At 43.4% G+C, this 22756-nt stretch overlaps 1 gene segment (V, D, J or C); it reads left to right on the top strand.

The window, feature by feature from the left end:
- The first annotated feature begins 18619 nt into the window (after window positions 1-18619).
- LOC136113565 (T cell receptor delta constant-like) lies at window positions 18620-22332 on the top strand. The segment is given in 4 exon segments: window positions 18620-19063; window positions 20589-20870; window positions 21658-21720; window positions 22183-22332. Coding segments are annotated over 3 exon segments (285 nt in total).
- Window positions 22333-22756: the final 424 nt, after the last annotated feature.

Raw genomic sequence — 22756 nt, 5'->3', positions numbered from 1 at the left:
TCTTATTATTTAACAGTCTGTGAAATCACTGGAGCACACAACAAAAGGCCTACTAAAACTGCAACTTGCTTAAACAGATACCCACAAAGAAAACAGGTTAATGAGGAAAGCACCTTGCAGACTTCAGCAAGTTTACTGTGACCTATGTGTTATCAGTTAACTCTCTCTCAGCTTGTTGAAGTTCAAACCATTCCACCTGTAAAACTGTCTGAAATGATTCAATGATCTCTTGTAGAGTTGTATTTTTGTCCTGCTCCTCTCACTTTAGAAACAACAAAGAGTTATACTTCAAGGTTCTATTCTCCAGACACTTTTCCCAATCATCAAACTTACACAGCAGCCACCATTTATTACAATATTTCACAAGATCTTCCTTCCTCCTATTTCAAAGTGCTTTCCTATGTTCTAAAACACCTCCCAATACCGATTTCTCATGAACACGACTGGAAACAGTCATTCCTGACCCCATCTCGTAAGTAGAAACTACGAGAAGAGGAAGGGAGGGGGGGAAAGCACAGGGCTGCTTGCAGCACAAGTGGGACAAGTGGGGAGAAGGTTTTACGGTGCACTTATACCACAAAGAAACAATTCTAACAACGACCAGTAAAACAATTAACTCACATTCCTGACAAGCTGCTTGATTTTCAGAGAGGCAACACACAGAAACACATAATATGTACTGTAAAACTCGCAGATAACATGTTGATAGCAAACATTAGCATTCTCTGCTGCTAATTTCAACACTAGTGCTTCCTTAGCTTCTAAGTTTTCAACCTGCTTATTGATGGCCTCTTGAAGATGGTTAATAAATTGCATGTAATTCTCATTGGGACCCTGATTAATAGTTACAAATGATTTGGCTGCTTTGTCAGCTTCAGGCACCTTTATCATAGCTTGATATGCGAGGTCTCCTGACTGCCTCAGGATTTCAGGAATTTATCGTGCCTGTAGTTGTGGTATGCCAATTAGTGTCTCTTCCAAGAGTTGGGGGGTAAATCCCAGCTTTTTGGTAAGTTCGGTTTACGCTCTGAAACTCTACCCCCACACTCAGGAATTTGCTCTGCAGCAGCGTGGGAGGGGGGTGGGGGCAGGCTGGGGGGACCTAAATTTATAGAAATTACGTTATTTGGCTCAGTCTGGCTCACCATGGGAGGATCTTCCCCACCCAAATCTCCAGGCAAGGGGGGACAGGAAAAAAAAAATGTCCACTTTTTCCTTCCGCGACTGATAGCAGCGGGGCAGAAGGTTGAACTGTGACCAATGGCAGTGACGCAGATGGTGGAACCGTGATTGATGATGGTGGAGCAGACGTTTGAGTCGTGATTGATGACGGCGGAGCAGTCGGTTGAACGTACTGCTCTGACCGGTGCCTCAGGGACCCCTCCCGAGATCGTATATAACCCAACGCTGGTTTTTTATGTGAGTCTTTCATAGCTTTTATCTGATCTCGGGATCACACATATGTATACAACTCTTTCATAATTTTTGTCTGATCTTGGGGCCACACACACGTACGCTCCTCCTCTATTCCTTTTAACTTTCCAAGAAAGTGTCACGGATCCTTATCTGTATCAGATAATATGGACTTGGGTGGCGTTGACGAATATTTAGTAACAGGCGAGGTCGGAGTAGTACTTAATCTCGCCTTTTCCTCCGAATCCAGCCCAGGAGAGCCAGGAAGACCATCCCTCCCTGCTGTCTCTGCATGTTCCCGTTGCTCTTTTAATCCTCTCAAAGTCTCTAGCAAAAAGGGCCATGTTGTTAACAGTTCAGTTGTTTCTTTGCATCTTTCACTAGTGCTTTGCCCCATAGCAACACAGTCCTTCCTTCGTCAAGTCAGTTCCAGAGGGCTAATACCCTGCTTCTTCAGAAGCAACTTTCATGTAGCTAATATAATACCCTCTTCTTTAGATAAGTTCCACCCCCTCCCCAGTTCCCGGTAGCTCACCAGCTCTTAGTGTGGTGTCTTTTCAACGATCCGGATCTTCGGCAGCTATCCTCAGCTGCTCTATCAGCTGTACCAGGCTCCGTCTCCACAGCTCTTCTTTGGCTGTCACAGCTTCACGCTGTCTCCTCTTCATGCGAGATCCTCTTCATACAGGATCACGTTGGGGTCACCATATGTCGTCGTTGAGACGGACAAACAACATAGACCAAGTTCTTCCAGGATGAAAGTAGTAGATGCCATTTATTGCCACGAGTGCATTTTTATACAGTTTTACCAATTCATGTGTCTCTTCACTATTGGTTACAAGTTACAGCAGTAATATCTCATTGGCTAATTTTGCTATCATCAGTGTTACTCTTCTACTCCCTTCTCTCTCACGGGTACATCCTTAACATCTCCGGATACTCCTTTACTCACGGGTAGGCCTTCATATCTTCAAGGCTAATTTCTGTTCCCATGCCCTCCGTCAGGGAATCCACGGACCCACCGTAGTCCCCCACATGTGGGCAGGTCAGTCCCCAAACCCTTCACACAGCACCACAATTCACACACTTCCCCATGTGCTACCATTACCTCCTCCTCCTCACGGCTGCCCTGGTGCTCCTTCAGTCCCAGGAGAATGGGGGCAGAGGGACCACCTCAGGGCACCTTTCTGGGCAGGGATTCTTGGGAGTCAGTGTAGGGGCTGAAGGAGGGCACATGGCTCCTGTGTGCAGCTCACATCTGTCCCAGCCTGCCCATCCAACCCATTCCTGTAAAGAATTGGCTTGTACCCTTGGCAGGTAGGTACCCTCACAGCTCTGGGCATGGGCGAGTGGAAAGATGCTTTGTCACATGCTGGGCCTGGGATGGGGCCTGAGCAGTGCCAGCCTACAGCAGCATGTGCAAAACCTCACTAAACAAGGGGAGAGACTTTTGGGCTTTTGGTGCTTTTTGGGTGAGAGGAGTCTGCAAGCAAGGGACCATCAGGAAAGGGAGGTGCCTCTGAGGGTGCAGAGGTGGTGAAGGAGAAGAGGAAGGAAGAAAGCAAAGAAGGCAAATGGTATCCTGGGCTGCATTAAGCAAAGTGCTGCCAGCAGGTCGAGGGTGGGGATCCTTCCCCTGTGCTCAGCACTGGTGGGACCACATCTGGAAATCTGTGTCCAGTGCTGGGCTCCTCAGTACAGGAGAGACATGGACATACTGAAGACAGTCCACTGAAGGGCCACAGAGATTATCATAGAATCATAGAATGCCAGGGATTGGAAGGGACCTTGAAAAATCATCTAGTCCAATCCCCCTGTTGGAGCAGGAACACCTAGATGAGGCTACACAGGAATGTGTCCAGGCAGGTTTTTAATGTCTCCAGAGTAGGAGACTCCACAACCTCCCTGGGCAGCCTGTTCCAGTGCTCTGTCACCCTCACTGAGAAGAAGTTTCTTCTCAAGTTTAAGTGGAACCTTTTATGTTCCAGTTTAAACCCATTACCCCTTGTCCTACCATTGTTTGTCACCGAGAAGAGCCTGGCTCCATCCTCGTGACACTCACCCTTTATATATTTGTAAACATTAATAAGGTCACCCCTCAGTCTCCTCCAAACTAAAGAGATCCAGATCCCTCAGTCTTTCCTCATAAGGGAGATGCTCCACTCCCTTAATCATGTTGGTTGCCCTACGCTGGACTCTCTCCAGCAGTTCCCTGTCCTTCTTGAACTGAGGAGCCCAGAACTGGACACAATATTCCAGGTGTGGTCTCACCAGGGCAGAGTAGAGAGGAGGGAGAATCTCTCTGACCTACTGACCACCTCCCTTCTAATACACCCCAGGATGCCATTGGCCCTCTTGGCCACAAGGGCCCAGTGCTGGCTCATGGTCATCCTGCTGTCCACCAGGATCCACAGGTGCCTCTCCCCTACACTGCTCGCTAATCGATCATTCCCCAACTTATACTGGAACTCGGGGTTGTGCCTGCCCAGATGCAATACTCTACATTTGCCCTTGTTATATTTCATTAAATTTTTCTCCGCCCAGCTCTCCAGCCTGTCCAGGTCTCTGATGGCAGCACAGCTTCCAGTGTCAGTCACTCCTCCCAGCTTGGTGTCATCAGCAAACTTGCTGATAGTACACTCTAGTCCCTCATCCAAGTCGTTGATTAGTATATTGAACAGTACTGGCCCCAGCACCGACGTTTGAGGCACTCCACTAGATACAGGCCTCCGACTGGACTCTGCCCCATTGACCACGACTCTCTGGCTTCTTTCCTTCAGACAGTTCGCAGTCCACCTCACTACCCGATCGTCCAGATCACACTTCCTCAGTTTAGCTGTGAGAATGCTGTGGGAGACTGTGTCAAATGCTTTACTGAAGTCAAGGTAGACCACATCCACCGCCCTGCCATCATCCATCCACCTTGTAACATTCTCATAAAAGGCTATGAGGCTGGTCAAGCACAACTTCCCCTTGGTGAAGCCATGTTGACTGCCCCTAATGACTCTCTTATCCTTGATATGCTTTGAGATGACACCAAGGATAAGTCGTTCCATTCTTTTCCCAGGGATGGAGGTGAGGCTGACCAGTCTATAATTACCCAGGTCTTCCTTCTTACCCTTTTTGAAGACTGGAGTGACATTTGCTTTCCTCCAGTCCTCAGGCACCTCTCCCATCTCCCAAGACTTGGCAAAGATGATGGAGAGTGGTCCAGCAATGACATCAGCCAGCTCCCTCAGCACCCGTGGGTGCATCCCATCTGGGCCCATGGATTTGTGGATGTTCAGATTGCCTAATTGTTCCTTAACCTAGTCCTCATCAACCAAGGCAAATTCTTGCATCGTCCTTACTTCCTCTGGGGCCTCAGGGGTACGGGGCTCCTCAGGACAGCCTCCAGCAGAGTAGACAGAAACAAAGAAGGCATTCAGTAACTCTGCCTTCTCTGTATCTTCTGTCAGCAGGGCACCCACCTTGTTCATCAGTGGGCCTACATTGCCTCTGGTGTTAGTTTTATCTGCCACATATTTGCAAAAGCTCTTTCTGTTGTCCCTGACCCCTCGTGCCAGCTTTAATTCTAATGAGGCCTTAGCTTTCCTAGTTGCCTCCCTACATCCCCTGACAACAGCCTTATATTCTTCCCAAGTGGCCAGCCCCTCCTTCCATGATCTGTAAACTCTCCTCTTCTACCTGAGCCTACCCAGCAGTTCCCTGTTTAGCCACGCAGGTCTCCTGGCTCCCTTCCTTGACTAAATGAAGGGACTGGAGTGTCTCCGTGTGAGGAAAGGCTAAGAGAGCTGGGACTGTTTAGCACAGAGAATAGAAGTTTCTGCAGGGACAATCTTATTCATGTCAACAAATACCTGAATGGAGGGTGTAAAGAGGACAGAGCTAAGCTCTTGCCAGCGGTGTTCAGTGACAGGACAAGAGGCAACAGGCAAAAATAGAAACACAGGAGGTTCCCTCTTAAGGAAACACACTTCTACCATGAGAATGACCAAGCATTGGCACAGTTTGCCCAGAGAGGTTGTGGAGTCTGCCTCCTTGGACGCACTCAAAAGCCATCTGGACATGGCCCTTGGCAACTGGCTCTAGGTGGCCCTACTTGAGCATAAGAGCATGGACAGGGTGACTTCCATAGGTCCCTTTCAATCTCAACCATTCTCTGATTCTGTGATTCTAAGTCAGCTTCTATGGTTTCCAGGTCAGGCCTGTGGTGAGGCTGAGCATGTATTCCTGGTGGGCGCACTCACACAGTATACAATACGTAAATGGCTGGCAACACAGATCAAGAAACATAGAACACAGCACTCAAACAGCCTGAAATTGTTTCCCTCTCTGGTTGATCAGGATGAAAGACGATTAACTGAGAACATGTACATATGTGTATATATTCACATATATACACTGTGGAGACCTCCAGTAGAAACTGGAAACTCAGGTCTAACCAGTAGTTGTCCAGACCTCTGAGGCCAGTAGTTCCACTCTAGTTGCTGGTTCTCAAATTGTGAGAAACTGAAAAGGTAAGGTCTCAAACATTGTGGCAAAACCAGGTCTGCAACAATGAGCTGCAGGAGATGACACATCACGATAATGAAATGAAGTTGCGATTAACATAACAACGATAAGCTGAAGGCAAAGGATCAGCTGCCACAGGAACTGCCTTCAGGGTGTGCAGTTCTGTGTTCTGATAGGCCCAGCATGGCATTAAGGGAGAAGACCCCAGACCACCCTTTGAGACCCTTCAAGACAACCCTTTGGGACCCTTCCACCTTTCGCGGTCACCCCCCAGTGGTGCCAGCAGAGAAGATCAAGGATTATGCAAGCAGTCAATTGAGAGGTGGGAATTTGACTACGAAATACACACAGGAACAAGCGCTGGGTGCAGGTGCACGCTCACCACCCCAAGGACTACTCCACCCACCATTCTCATCACAGAAATAAGCCAAGCACCAGAGGGAATCGAGTCAAACACCAGACAATATGCATCACTGGAGGACCAAGACTACAAGTCTCATCATACATGTTGCAGGAGCTGAAAGGGTGGTGATATCTCTGCCTCCCTTTTCCTCTTTTCTCTCTTTCGATTCTGTTGCTTTCCTTTTAATAAACAGTAAGTAATGTAAGGTATAAAACCCCACATATGCCATAAACCTTTCTGCCCCTAAATTATTTACCAGTTGGGCTGAGCTGCAAAATATGAGTCTTTTTTAAATGGACCTTAAGTATTGTGTATACTCTATTACAACCAAAGGGAATGACGAATCTGAGTTACTTCTCCTTCCTCAGTGGGACATGACACAGACCTGTGCATCCACCCACTCACAAAGACACACACCCTATGTGCCCCCCCTTTCAGTAACTGATTTTGACATCCAGTCTGTGCAATATCTGGCCCTGGATGCTCTTGTCTCCCAGTGGCCTCACATGCAAAAGGGTCTCTCTGTTAGCTGGTCTGGACCTCTGGCCTTACCAGTAGTTGACCAGAGGTCGAAACCTCTGGCCTGTACTCTGGTACTTGGTTTGAACTTCCTGCCCTCTCTTCACAGTAACCAAATATCAGATTCCCTCATTTCTCCAATGCCTGGCCCAGACTTATAACTGCTTCAACTGATGGTTCCCAAGTCTCTTACTCATTGGCTAGTGTGGGGGACTACGGTGGGTCCTTGGATTCCCTGACGGAGGGCATGGCAACAGAAATTAGCCTTGAAGATATGAAGGCCTACCCATGAGAAAGATGGGAGTAAAGGAGTATCCGGAGATGTTCAGGATGTACTCGTGAGAGAGAAGGGAGTAAAAGGGTAACATTGATGATAGCAAAAATAGCCAATGAGATGTTACTGCTGTAACTTGTAACCAATAGTGAAGAGACACATGATTTGGTAAAACTGTATAAAAATGCACTTGTGGCAATAAATGGCATCTACCACTTTCATCCTGGAAGAACTTCATCTATGTCGTTTCTCCGTCTCAACCGCGACAGGGTAGTCTGGCTTGATATTCAGTAGTGATTGCACATGCTGACATACGCACACACAAATGCGTTTATTTCAGTCTCTTTATCTCCAACTTTCATATCTGGATTTGTCTTTCTAAATGATGTAACCCGATACAGATGATGGTGTCTGCCCCTAAGGAGAAGTTCATCAGATCTCTCAGTCAATCACACAAAACCTGTTTTGTTCATATACAGTGACGTCTGTGTTTAGCACTGGGGTCCTCCAGGTTCCTGAGACATACTCAGAACTGTAGGTGGATCTGTCCAAATAATTTTATAAGCTCTGCCCTGTCACCCAGGCCAAGTCACTGTCTCTTCTAGCATGAAAGAACAAGATGTCTTCCGTGGATGCATGGTGTAACAGCTTGCAGGCACTTTTGTGCCACTCACACTCACATAGGGAGGATTGTGTCAAATCAATGACATTGGACTGGTCTTTTTCATTTGGAAAAGTGAGCTGAAAGAGTACATTTTAATAAGACACTGTATTCTTCTTTGGCCAGGATGACTAAAAGGAATTAAGGTACCGGTATGTGCTGGACTTATGGACCTCTGAAAGGGAAGAATAGCACTAGATATTGAAGAAGAAAAATACACAGCAATAAACAATATACTTGAGTGTCTCACTCAGCTGTTCTTTGAAAACATGCTTGTGCCATGATCCGGTGTGAATCTATCCATTTATTTCCCGCACTAAATTGAGACTTGGCCATGTCCATCCTTCCCAAACGAAAATGCTGTCCCTGATGAAAAATTTAGAACCCAGGCTTGTTTTTCACTGGCATTTGCTGATGCCACTTCCTAAACCATCCTTTACAGACATTCAATAAGTCCTGGGGTAGAAAAAGAGGTTGAAAGGTTGAATTCGTTTTTTTTCGTCACTTCCCTTAAGCAGTCACAAATCAGAAGTTGGGAAGCTCTTACAGTAAAAGGCAGGAGACACAGTCTGAAAAGTGAGACACAGATTGTGACACAGATTGAAGCTGTTCTTGGAAAACCAGAGGCTGGGTAGTGAAATGCAGATTGTGTGCCTCTCCAGCATGACCCAGATTCTCCTGATTGCTCTAGCTCTCCTCTCATACGAGTATCTGAGGATCTCAGCCTCCTTGTGATAATCTTTCATGTCTGTGTCTCTTGATTTCCACAGTATAAATATGTATTTATTAAAGTTGTGCGTTTACAAAGAAACAAAATTTATTAGCTTTTTGCTTTCTGTTTGTCCCAGGTGTTCATAAGTGCTTCAGTGTGGAAACATTTGTACTCTGAAGAGTTTGAGGATTTTCTGGTGGATTTAGGGCTTTCCCTTCTCACTTATGGCTTCCTCCCCCTCATTCTCAGATGGCTATTCCCTGCCAACCTTGTAGCATTTTACTGTGAGGAGGGGAAAGTTTCAGAGTCTCTCAAATGTCTCACCCTGAAGACTGCTGTTGTTACATTGTAAGTACCACTTTCCCTTTGTAGACTGGAGACTTGCAATATAATTGATCAAGGTGGTTATGATGTTTATGGATTAACCAATGTACCCCTAAGGAAGCAGCAATTCCTTAAATAGGCTAATAAACCAAATATCTAAACTAGTAGTATTAATACAGAAGCAATACTGAATTAAAATTCTATTGTTTCATGTCAGTCTTGACACAGAAGTATATTGCTATAAAGAAATTTTATAAATCACACACACAAACACTACTAAATTGCAGTTCTATTGCCCTTCCTCCTGCACATAACGTTAAGGTAAAAGTCTCTCCTTACAAATTAATACTTTCTTATTTAAACTTCCCATGTCAAGACTTTTGACCATAGACCTCTTGAAGAAAACAACATTTTGTCAAATGTTGATCTTTACAGGATTCTGGAGGGCTTGGATCCACATTTTGCCACCATCTGTAGATCTGCTGCCACAAGGTTTCCCCTGCCTGAGTTCTTTATTCTCCAGCCAAATTTATACCATATTCCCAATTTTTTATTTTCCTGAACATAGCTTTTAGCCACTTTTGCACCACTTTCTCCACACACTCTTCTCAAATAAATAACCTGCCATTACCAAAAGGTACTTACCTTTTTTTTTTTCCCTCATTCATCCCAATTCTATTACTTTCATACCTGAAGTTGATATTTCTGACACTATCACCTAGCAATTTTGGACCAAGATGGTATTCCTGATACTGTTATACAGATGAAGGAAGCTTTCCATCCCAAGACTCCCTTCTGAACCTGCCTGTTGCATTTCATTTATGATGTTATCCACTTTTTTTGACAGAATTATCTCACTTTAGTCCTGACTTCCCTACCTAATTTTAGTTTAGCACTATCAGTTTCTCATCATGCACACACACAGCTTGCATACCAGAGGAATAAAATAACCCATTTTGTGCTCACAATATGCCTTTGCACTTGAACAGTTTTCATCACGTGCCTGGTTCCTATCAAAGGCCTTAATAGTTCTGAGGCCTAGAATACCTGTGCAACCTCTTCCTCACAGGTGTCTGCAGAAAGTCCATGGCCACTAGTACAAGAAAAATCTATGAAAAAGTTTGGGGTGGAACTTTTTTAGGTATGTGAAGGACTACATCTCATCCTTCCAAAACTGGATCAGCATCCCTAGAGACATGTCCAAGAAACAGTTCTCACTAGAGATGTGCTTCCTCACACTTTCTGTCACCTCTACCTTCCCCTGTGGTAGCAACACCAAGACAGAGATGCAAACAGGGTTCACGCTAGAAAGAAAGGAACGTTTCCCCCTAACCAGGGCCAATTCTGGAAGAAAGCCTAAGGCCTACATTAGTTTTGCTGTTAAATTTCAGACATTAGGGTTAGAAGAAAAAGAAATATATGCAGTAGGTGCATCCTTGTGATGTGGTGGGAATACTTACCCAAGAGAAGCAGTTTGGCTGAGTGCATAGATGACCAGTAGTACCTTTTCTGCTTCCCTTTTTAATGCTATTTTTCAAGGACTGAAACAACAGAATCAGTCCTGAAAATCAGACTTAGGTTTTGGAGAGAGTTTTGTGATTTGGAAATGCTGTGGGATGATGCCTGTGTTTCTGCATCTTTCCTCGCAGGAGAAAGCCAGACTCTTAGAATCACCAAAGCATTCAACCACAGGGAGATCCAGGCAGGAAAGATCCAAATTGCTGGTAAAAGCAGAGCCTTAGATTAGATAGTCCACAGTCTTGTCAAGCAAAACTTTGAATATTTCTAGCAAGGGAAAACTCTACCACCTCCCTGGGCAACATGTTCCAATGTTTAATTGTTCCCATGATAAAGAAATTTTTTTATAGCCAGATCATATTTTCCTTGAGGCAACTCCTGACAACTGCTTCTTGTCACAGAATCAGAGAATGGTTTGGGTTGGAAGGGACCTCTGGGGATCATCTAGTCCAACCCACCTGCTAAAACAGGTTCACCTAGAGGAGATCGCACAGGAACGTGTCCAGGTGGATTTGAATGTCTCCAGAGAAGGAGACTCCACAACCTTCTCTGGGCAGCCTGGGCCAGGCTCTGGCACCTCAAAGTAAAGAAATTTCTTCTCATGTTTAGATGGAGCCTCCTGTGTTTCAGTCTGTGCCCGTTGACCCTCATCGTGTCATTGGGCACCACTGAGAGGAGTCTGGTCCCATCCTCTTGACACTCACCCTTGAGATAATTTATAAGCATAAATAAGGTCCCCTGTCAGCCTCCAGGCTGAACAAAACCCCCTGCTCAAGGGGGAGGTCACCGCTGTGCGGCCTGCAGCCATACAGGAGAGCTCAATGGGCTTGGGCGACTACAGATATTTATAACGCAAAATGATTATAGTCAAATCCCACTTTGCTGTATGTGCAGGATTGCAGCCACAGCAGCTACAGATTTGTCTAGTCACAGGTCAGTTTGGTACCGTTACCTCCTGATAAGACAGGGTTTAGTTTCCTTAGTTCTTGAGAAGATATGACCTAGCACAGTCCTCACAGTTTTCACAGCAGGGCTGATTTAAGTCAAGTCCACTTGTCGGTGATGCCTGAGCCAAAGTACTGTTCACTCAGGGTGCACTCATCACAGTCTCCTTTTTATTTCCTTTACCCCTGGCAGTTGGTGACCTCTCTTAAGTATACTTGAGCAGAGATGCCATAAGCTTCTCTGACTGGCTGAAGCTTTGACACTAGTGGGTTGGTTTTGTCTGTTTCAGTGCCAGCTGGATCCAGTTGTGACAGGCAGAGAGCAGTACATAGCTTCCTTCTGCCAAGGACACCTGTGCAGCACCTTGCTAGTGAGACCCTGAAATTTATGCCAAATAAAACATGAGATACTGTCCCAAAGAGAAGAGAGGTCCAGGGGAACTGTTTGATTTTCAAGAATCATCACCTTCAAGCTCAAGAACCCATGTACAGGGTTTATCCCATGTACAGGAAGACAAGCAAAGGTGGCAGAAGGCCTACATGAATCAATGAGGGGCTTCTGACAAAACTCAGACATAAAAAATGAAATATGCAAGTGCTGGAGGCAGAGTTTGGTGACATGTGAAGAACATGGAGACTCTTCAAAGCACACAGGCATGGGGTCAGGAAAGCCAAAGCCCACCTAGAGATGAATCTGCGCAAGGCAACAAGAAAAGCTTCTACAGCTAGGTCAGCACCAAGAGGAAGACATGGCGAAATTGTTCTGCTGCTGAATGGGAACAGGACTTGGTAACAATGGGCACAGAAAAGGCTGAAGTACTCAGTACCACCTTTGTTGCATTCTTTATCAATAAGATTTACCTTTAGGAATTCTAGGCCCCTGAAGTCAGTGGGTAAGTCCAGAGCAAGGAAGACCAAAGTCCTCTTCAGCTGATGAGGATCAGGTTGAAAGAACATTTGAACGAAGTGAACACACACAAGTCTTTCTCACCTGAAAAGATGGACCCACAAGTGCTGAGGGAGCCAAGTAATGTCATGTGAGGCCACTCTTGATTGTCTTTGCAAGGTGATGGAGATCTGGAAAGGTTCATGAGAACTGGAAAAAGTAAATGTCACTCATATTCAAGAAGGAGGATATGGGGAATGACAGGCTGATCAGCCTCACTTCAGTCCCTGAGAAGATGATGGAAAAAAGGACCGAGGGAAATATTTCAGGTGTATGAAGGACGAGATGATTGGGAGTAACCAGCATAGATATAAGAAGAAGAAATTGTGTTTAACCAGTATGAGATAGCCTTCTGCAATGAGATGACTGGTTTGGTGGAGAAGGGAAAAGCAGTGGATATTGTTTACCCTGATCTTAGGAAAGCCTTCAGTGCAATCTCTCATAATATTCTCATAGATAAACTGGTTACATATGGGCTGGGTGAATGGACAATGAGTCGGGTTGAAAACTGCTTGAACTGCTGGTCTCAAAAAGCTGTGGTCAGCAGCATAAAGTCCAGCTGGAGGCCATTACTATCTCAGGGAACAAAACCAGGTCTGATGTGTTTTCGTATCTTCATGAATAAACTTAATGATAGTGTAGAGTGCACTCTCAGTGAGCCTGCAGATGATACAAAACTGGGAGGAGCTGTTGTGTTAGCATTCAGAAGAATCTCAACAAGATGGAGAACCAGGCAGACTGGAATATCCTGCAGTTCAGTGAAGAGCAATGCAAAATCCTGCACATAGAGGGGAGTAAGTTCAGGCACCAATACATGCTGAGGACCAACCAGCTGGAAAGCAACTTGGCAGAAAGACCTGGAGAACCTGACAGACTACAAAGTGACCCTGTAGCAAAGAAGGCAAAATCTTCCTAGACTGCATTAGAGTGTTTCCAGCAGGCTGAGGGAAGTGATTCTTTCCTCTCTGCTCAACACTGGAAAGATCTCAATTGGAATGCTGTGTCCAGTTCTAGGCTTCCCAATACAAGAGAGGGAGGCACATACTGGGGAAAGTCCAGAGAAGTGCCACAAAGATCATTAAGGAACTGGAGCATATGTCGTAGGAGGAGAGGCTGAGAGAACTGGACTGTTAAGCAGAGAGGAAAGGTGGCTCAGGGGGGATCTTATCTATATAAATACCTGATGGAGGGGAATAAAGAGGATTGCACCAAATTCTTCTCAGTGGTACCCAGGGACAGGACAAGAGGAAATCAGGACAAGTTGAAATTCAGGAAATTCTACTTTAAAAAAGGTTTTTCACTGTGAGAGTGACTGAACACTGGAAGAGATTGTACAGAGAGGCTGTAGAGTTTCCATATTCAAAACTCAAATAGACATGGTCCTTATGGATCTGCTTTCGCTGACCCTCTTCAAACAGGGGGTTTGTACTTGACAATCTTCTAACATCCTTTCCATTTTCATTCATTCTGTGATTCTGTGTTTCTGGGTCAAACATCATCACCACTTACCCGCTGCAATTTTAGCAGATCCACAAAGAAAAAGAGGCAATGATACCAAGCAAAATTAACTTCTGAAGAATTTGTGCATCACAGACTCATTCTGCTAGAGCATGAAAATATTAGAGATATAAATAATTGTAGGTCCAGGATAGTCCTAGTATGTAAGAAAAATTTAAACTCACAGTTAATGTGATTTGAATATCTGGGTCTTGCCATTCTTAAGAAAAGAGTCTACCTTAAATATCTAGATTTACTAATATCTGAAAGCAAGCCGTTTGAGTTAAAAAGACTCTTGCAATCCAAATCAATCCATATTCAGTGTCACCAAATATCGGCAATGTTTCAGTATGACGATTGTGTTATTACCTTAATCTACCATAAAAAGTGATGCTGGCAATGCTATTTTTAATTTATGGCAATTGCTGTGTGGTTTGATTATCCAGCAATAAAAGAGCAGAGGAAAACAAAATGCAGCATCCAAAAGACATTAAAGAAGGGGTGTCACCTGACACTGAAATGAAAACACAGGTGTTTTTGTACGACTATTTACCACGGTGTGGGCTAGGTAACACGGTGGTTGAAGGGGACTGAACCACCCAACACAAACTGATTTCCTGAAAAGTCTGAAGGTGCAACATACTCCACTTCCTTACAACATCTTCCCACATACAACTGCATCTTGAAGAACACATTTGATGCTGATCATGATTCAAGCTATGGGACAATCACTGTATGCTATGCCATTTTTTCTTGCACTCAAATTTGGATGTTGAGTTCAAGACCATTTGATTTTGAACATATAATTATCAACACCAGTTCAGCAGATCAGTTTTTACCTGCCAGAGTTTAGAAGTTTCCATCTAGGTTACTCATTTTGTCCCCTTGCATTAATTACAGAGAAACAAGTGGTTATAAGAAGGTATTTTAGACAGATAAAATTGCACTTGTGGCATGACTCTCTCTACAACATTCAGATAACTGCCTCAAATGCAGCTTCTGGAAGCTAGGTGAGAACCCGCTAATACCATGTGGGTGGAAGACATCTCCAGTTTTCCCTGACCACCCACAGAGATCATGACTCTACACTCTACTACTGAGCATCAACATTTAAATGGGACCCTCTATCTCTACTTGCAACAAGCAATGCCTCTCTATCCATCATTTCAATCTAGTATTAAAATTCTCCCAGTTTCATCCCTTTTCTATGTCTGTTTCTCCTCCAATGATTTAAGAGATCATGCATTAATTCCCTCCCGAATGGTATGATTAATCTTTTTTTCTATGGCCCAGATCACTATTTTCTTGTCTTTGCCCATAACACCTGCAGTTTTTTCCCACTCATTTTCTCCTCAAGGAATGCTTTCTGAATTTCTGACAATACCAATTTCATAGAATACCAGGTCAGAAGGAACCAAAAAGATCATCTGGTCCAACCTTTCTTGGCAAAAGCAAAGTACAGACAAGATGGCCCAGCACTCTGTACAGCTGAATCTTAAAAGCGTCCAGTGTTGGGGAATACACTACTTCCCTGGGGAGATTATTCCAATGGCTGATAGTTCATAATGAAAAATTTCCTTTGTGTCCCATCAGAATCTCCCATGGAGTAATTTGTAGCTAATACCCCTCTTCTTTTCCATGTGACTTCTTGTAAAAAGGGAGTCTTCATCTTCTTCATAGCCATCCTTTAAATACTGGAACATGGTGATGAGGTCTCCCCTAAGCCTTCTTTTCTCAAGGCTGAACAAACCCAGTTCTCTTGGCCTTTCCTCATATGGCAGCTTCTCAGTCCTTTGATGACCTTTGTGGCTCTTCTCTGTACTCTCTCCAGCCAGTCCACATCTTTTTTGTAGAGTAGGGACCAAAACTGAACAGAGTATTCCAGATGCAGCCTGACAAGAACTGAGCAGAAAGGGATAATGTCTTCTTTGTCTCTGATGATGATGCCCTTGCTAATGCAGCCCAGCATCCTGTTGACCTTCTTTGCTTCAGCAGCAGCACCCTGGTCACTCACATTAAGTGTGTTGTCCACCAGGACCCCCAGGTCCCTCTCCACAGAGCTGGGTAGATCCCAGGCTGTGCTACACTTCAGGATTATGTTTTCCCAGGTACAAGACCTTACACTTGTCCTTGTAGAACTTCATAAGGCTCTTGTCAACCCACTCTTCCAGCCTATCCAGGTCATCCTGCAGGGTGGTTCTCCCTTCCAAAGTTAATTTACCTCACTCTCCTAGGAAATCTGTGTTAATGCGTTTGTTCTCCAACCCCTTCATGGATTTCTGTGGGAGATGGGAGCTGCAGAGTCTCTATTGCTGCTAAACTCTAAGGAGACCTTGGAGCTTGCATGAAATCACGCAGGCAAGCAATAGCTTCAGGGAAGAGAGCAGGGCCCATCCACACCTGGGCCATTTACAGTCATGGTCTCTTTGCATCACCCCCTCTTACCCCCTTTTTTGTGTATGTTTGTTGACTCTCACTGCCAACTCTCAGTACCACTTTGGTACATGATTGGACTAACAGTTTTGCACCGTTTTCCCTCGCTGCCTCTTTCACTTGAGTAGATCAGTCCTATAATAACTCACAATTGCCTTATCATCTTCCTGTACATGTAATTATTTTCTTTTTTTTTCAGGATGTTAATAAATTTCCCTTCCTTCCTGTCCTCTTCCAGTTTGACAGCAGTTAGAGAGCAGTATTAAATCATATTTCCTTTGTACACCACCTGCACCGGTCTGTACCCAAATCTTGTTTTTTCCCTATAAAACTCTTAACATGAGGTCATCTTGGAGTTACTACCTCACGGCAGGAGTACCAGGGCAGGACCATTTTCAAGGATTGTTCTGTTTAAACACTGTCCATGGGGTGGGGGTGGGGAAGTACTCATACTCTTACTCTGGTGCAAATATGAAGTGATTAATGTTTCAATCAAAGGTAATTGCATCATGTGGCTGTGTTTACATCCTTGCATTGCAAGGTTATGTTTTGTATTAATAGCATTGTGGCAGAATGCAAACCCCCCTCTCTCCCCCCCACTTCCTTCAGTATGGAGGGAGTAGGCACATCTCCCTCTCTCTGCTACTTGACGCTAACAGCTTCTTTTGTTTGGCCCAGAGCACCCTGGCCAGGGCTATTAGGAGAAGGGATTGCCGAGGCACCAGTGAGCCGCTGGGCACCTGTGACCAGTGTAGGGGATGTTTGGAGGCTTCAGGGGCACCCCACACGGTGTGGGGGTGCAGAGAAGCTTCTAGAATGCCTACAGTCAGGTCTGATCAGCCAGTATAAAAACGGGACTCTCTCGTCGAGACTGAGCTCATTGTCGCCGGTCTCTCGGAGCTGCGAGCTGAAGATGCTGCCGCCGAGAGCCCCCCTCCCCGGGATGGAGACTCCGTTTGCCTTGCCGCCACGTGCGTGAGTAAAACTTCTTGCAGGATTGCGTGTATATTTATCCTTTCCGTGCACATATGCACGTGTAACTTCCTGTGCTTAATACAAGCACGTATAAAATTATTTCCTCGCACAATCGCGAATGTAACTTTATTCCGTGCACATTTGCACGCGTACTTTAAATTATTTCCTCACACAATTGCGAGTGTATTATAAATTTATCCTCGCACAATCGCGAGTGTATTTTCCTTCCATGCTTCCACATAAGCACGTGTATTATTCCGTGCACATTCGCATGTGTAAGTAAATTAACCCTCGTAGAATTGCGAGTGTATTATAAATTTACCCTCACGGAATTGCGAGCATACTCTTTACCTGTATCTCTTTAAGAATAATCCCGCATTGTGTTCAGGCAAGTGTGTATTCCTCTGGGACTGAGAGGTGGTTCCGGCATTGTTTTGGGTGAAGCCACGTGCATGCACACTGTGGACCTCCTGTTGTATTAGTTGCTGCCCCTTAATAATTTTCCTCAACTGATACCTGAACCTATATTTAAGTCACTTTTGGAGTGCTAAAACCTTGTTTCTCACCGGTTTAATTAAAGTTGTTTTGGACCCTGTTGTCCCTTAAATTAGCCTCGGGGTGCCTCCGTGACAAGCATCTTGAATAATCATCAGGCAACAGCCACTACAGCTCTGCTTCCAGAGTGATCACTGAAGCGGCAGCTGCTTTGCTGTCCAGCCTACATATGAGAAATGTATTCAAACAAGATTTATCTTCACCTGCATATTATGCTCCACACAGGTCTTTGGGTGCAGGTGGCACTAAGGTTGCAGAATTTGTCCATCATGCAGGATTTGATCAATCCGTTTTGCATGATATGGAGCAAAATCCGTATTTAATGACTCCTCCCATGGAACAACTTATCTCTACCTAATGAAGAATAATAATTTGGGGTTTTTTTTACTTTTAAAGATACCAAGAGCATGATACAGACTTCTCAAGGCACCAAACAACCCTCAGCACTGGCCAGTCCAGAAAGATAACAATGCTAAACCCCAAACTGAGTATATTCCTCTTCTTCCTGTGCAACGAAATACAGTTCAAAGTGACAAAAAAAACCAACCAAATCAACCAACCAAAAAACAAACACCACCCCCATCCCAAAAAAAGAGAGAAAAAAAAAAAAAGAACACTTCTGCAACTCTGAAGAGTTTTGCTAATTGCTGTAGAATAATACTTCAACTTAATTTTTGCTTTTACATTAGACTAAAATCTGAGCCTTCCCGGAGCAACATTATAATTTGTTATAACCCTACAGGTCCCAAGCAGGTTCAAACCCCCTCTTCTGGCCCAGCTTCAGGTCCTTCTTTTAAAGTGATTTCTCCATGTGGTGTGTATGGTATATGACTACCTGTCTCATATGAAATACTGTATAGTAAAAGGGAAGGAAGAGGCACTTTTTGTAAGGAAGTGTATCACTGTGTTGAGAACTTGGAGTAGCACGGTGACACAAACGCTGTGAGGTGTCATACAAAAACCCGAGACTGCTAAAAGAACAATGCATTTTGAGGAAGAAAGGAAAAAGGGAATATTTTGAAGATGGGAACTGCAGAATTCTTATGAGCATTTATTCTGGAATTATATTGCTTACTGAGCTAATAGAAGGGAAAAGTGTTTTAAAAGCTTTGACCTGGATCAAGTTGTTTGAAATTGGTCTACGACGAAATTTTTGTTTTCTCTCTGCACAGTTTTGGAAACAACGGTGACTTTGGAGCACTTCGACAGCAGTCCATGTACCCATCTTTCGTGGAAACCAGTGGCATTTTACACCCTGATTTTATACACCTTTAGAGTGTGGTGTGGAGAGTGGGTTTATTTGACTATGCGAAAACAGTGTGGCAACAGACAAACTTGTGTTTGGAACCGGGATCACTTTTTCAGTTGAGCCAAGTAAGTTACACTTGTTTTACTAGTAATTTATTTCTCAAGTTTGTACAGGGGTGGGCAAAGGGATCCTGTGATATGACAGCATAATGAGAAATTTCTGCTGATAATTCGTATCAGTATTAATTTTATATCATTTAGTTCTGTGTCATAACTCCTGTTCTTCAGGAGTGAGGGAAAAAAGCATTTCCCCAAACAGTAGGCTTTAGAAACCATTGGCTCCTCTGGACACCAGAAGAGATTTTCCATGTTTCTAGGATGTTGGCATCCTGACTTTCTTAGTGCTTTCCCCTCCCCTCCCCCCCCTCAATTTCTGTGGAAGATATTCAAAAGAGCTTAAAACATCTAAGAACGCTACAGGAGCTGGGCCTCCTGAGAATCTCCAGACAAAAAATATATAGAAAACATCCTTTAATCATCACACAGTTTTTGAGACATCTCTGCCTGAGAATTCAGTAAGAGATTAGCTAAGGAATTACTTAGTTTATTCCCCGTATACTTCTCACTGGAGGAAGTCAAGATACACAAGAGAATGGATACATAGCCAATTTTGTCATTTTGTAAGATTAAAAGGAAAATGAAGTACAAGGGTTCGCATAAATATATTAACTGCTTTTTATGTGCAATACAAATATAACTGCTCCCCTGTCACATCCCACAGTACAAAGACATCCTAAGGAACTACAAGAGTTCTGTTTCTTTCAGAAGGGACACCCAGAGAAAAGACAAAATAAATGGTGTATTTGGAATGGCACTAAACTACTCTGTTGGAGACCCCAGTGTTGTTCTTTAGGATGGCTTGGCATCATGCAGTGAGATGGTCTCATGACTTGGAAACCTCTCCAGAGCTCACATAGCATTATTCACTTGTTAAGTTTATATGCCTTGGTCAAGCTCCACATAGAAATATTACAGAAACCTTCAAAGAATGGAATTTGGAAAGAAAACCTCCTTGGAACTGAACGTTTCTACCTGCAAGTAATCCCTCTCATTAGAATAGCATTGTACAGTGAAGTGACAAACTGTTCTTTCCCTGTGTGCGATGATTCAGCCTTTTAGCCTCACCAGGTAAAGGATTTTGGGGTAATAAAGAAAAAAGGATCATTCAGCAAGTCTATAAGGCCATCCTTGGAGTAAATGTTCTTCTTAATATCTCAATTGTTATGAAGTCAAAATCAATATGATCATTTGTGTTGTATTCTTAAAAGTTCCCTTTCTCATTTCAAGCTCCCTTGCTAAAGGAATTCATTTTATATATATATAAAATATGCATATATATATACACACATATGAGTTCTGGTAAAAACAACATTAGGAGCCCAAGGGATTAGAAAATCCAATTAAAATCCTACCCATACAGTCACTTTCTGTCTTTGATCTGCTATGGGAAACAGGAGGAAGACAGAAACACTCAGACACTCAGCTGTCAGGGGGGCAGAGGTGGCTGTGCTATATCTGAACTATAAATGATTCAACTCTTATAAAAGTATGCAGAAAATTAAGTTATCCCCAAAGGATGTTTCTTTTTCAGAGAGTCAAGAAGAATCTGCCCCAGAAGTCATTGTGCTTAAATCAAAGGAAGCCAAACAATATGACAAACTGAACGTGGCTTGTTTGGCAAGGACTTTCTATCCCAAGAACATCAGCCTTGATGTGCCCAAGAGTGACATTGTATATGATCTGAAGGCACCTCTTGTCACATCTGAGGGGATGTATAGTACCATGAAGATAGTTGGAGTGGAACCAGGTGCAGAGGTGACGTGCAAGGTTATGCACACGGGGAACAAGAATACAGACAGCATAATTGTGCCAGGTACAGTGTTGTGGTCCAAATGCAACGTGATTCTGGGAGATGCATCTTCCAAGATTATTTTTTTTCCCTTTGAGAACCTAGCAGGAACAAGTAACTGCAATCAGAAAGATATGTAGGTGCCTAGTTAGATGAAGATGAGATGTTCAAAAACACCTAGCATATATGGAATTAATTCAACTATTTAAGCAACTGGAGTTTTCTTCTCATAAAAGAAAACAAATAAGCAAACAAAAACTCTGAAACACACGCTCCCCCCTCAAAAAAAAACCCCTCTAATATTTGTGAGTCTACCTTTATCTAAGGCAAAATAATTCAAGGGACATGAATATACATGCCTGCTGGAAGAAAGCTTGAAATAACTCTTACAAAAACCCAAAAAAAAAAAAATGATGTGACTTTTTTTGCAAAAAATCTTTTTTTTTTTTTTTGATCGATTTTTAGATTTTTCTTTTTCTATGGTAAAGTTCATTTCAAAGAAGACAGAAAATAAAACTCAAGAATCCTGATTTGTATGGTTGTTGGTTTTGGGGTGTTTTTTGGTGTTGTTTTGTTTGTTTGTTTTGCTTTTGTTTGTTTTGCTTTTGTTTGCTTGTCTATTTGGTTGGTTTTTTTCTGCAATTACATGTAGAAAGCTAATGTTTCTCTGCTAATTAATCTCAGAATTAATGCCCTGCCTTCTAATTCTATGGTACTATTTATCTGCTGCTGGGAAAAGAGATACAGCTATGTTTTGTGATTTCTGTTTTATATTGTTTGTATACAATCTATAGTGTCTCTCATTCAACAGAAGAGAAAACTGAAGAATTTGAAACAGTTAATGCTTGCAGCATTACAGGTGCCTCTACAAAAGGTGAGTTGCCTGAAGGAACAATAGCATATGGTCGCTTTATTGGGAATTCAGTAACAATGCATGAAAATGCATTGTCTTTCATACAGAAATATCTGAATTGAAGATACTTATTAAGCAATAAGTTGCACTTTTTGTGGATTCAATATCAAAACAGGAAAAATTGCTTTCTCTGGTGCAGAAATGTCAGAATTGGAAGTAATTATTGAGAAATAAACTGCTGTTTCAGGTTAACAGACTAAATAGCAATCAAATTTCCATGGGATGAAACAGCGATGGGAAGTAAATTGCACACTGGGCAGACATCTCTCTTCCCTGCCCTTGATACATTCCTCTGTCACCTTTTCCTTTGTTCCTGCTTCCCTTATCCACCTATGATGTGTGGGTTTTCCTTCTTTTTTGCGGGGTGGGAGTGGGGCTAGGGATAATATCAAGTCCACACTCTCTTCCCCCTTCTTTTTAAAGCAGATGCCAAAATGGAGAAAGCGAATATGCTGTTCATGGCTGTTTTGGGTTTGAGAGTCCTGCTGGCAAAAAGCATCGCCTTCAATACAATCATGAGTATCAAGCTGTTTCTCTTCTGAGATAGGAAACATTATTCAGTCCCTGGAAACACAGGAGGCAAGTTCAAGGAGTGGCCAGTTGGCTTTGCATCTTTCTGTAACCCCACAAGGAACTACGTCAGTTCAGCTCTTCCTGTTTCCACTGGCTAAGTTAATGTAACCCCCAAATCGCGTCTCACCCCCAAATTGCCTTTGTATCAGGCTAGTCCAGAGCATCTCGGGTTCTATCAGAAATCTTCTGCTGGTTATTTCAAGTGGCAGAGCACAAAGTCTGGTAAATATCCAGATCAGCAAGAACTATAAAGAGAGAATTCCAAAAGCCAACAAATGTGAAAAGAGGGGTGGAAAAAAGGAGGAGGGAGAATTCTGAACATCAAGTAACCAAAATGACAAAAAAAAATTGTCCAACTCATTCCAGATTAACAGAAACTCAACACCACTGCATTAAATGCGAATAATCATTTTAAATAGATATT

Source organism: Patagioenas fasciata, chromosome 12 (assembly GCF_037038585.1).
Source record: "Patagioenas fasciata isolate bPatFas1 chromosome 12, bPatFas1.hap1, whole genome shotgun sequence".
Taxonomy (NCBI): Eukaryota; Metazoa; Chordata; class Aves; order Columbiformes; family Columbidae; genus Patagioenas; species Patagioenas fasciata.
This window is presented reverse-complemented; position numbering and strand designations above follow the sequence as displayed.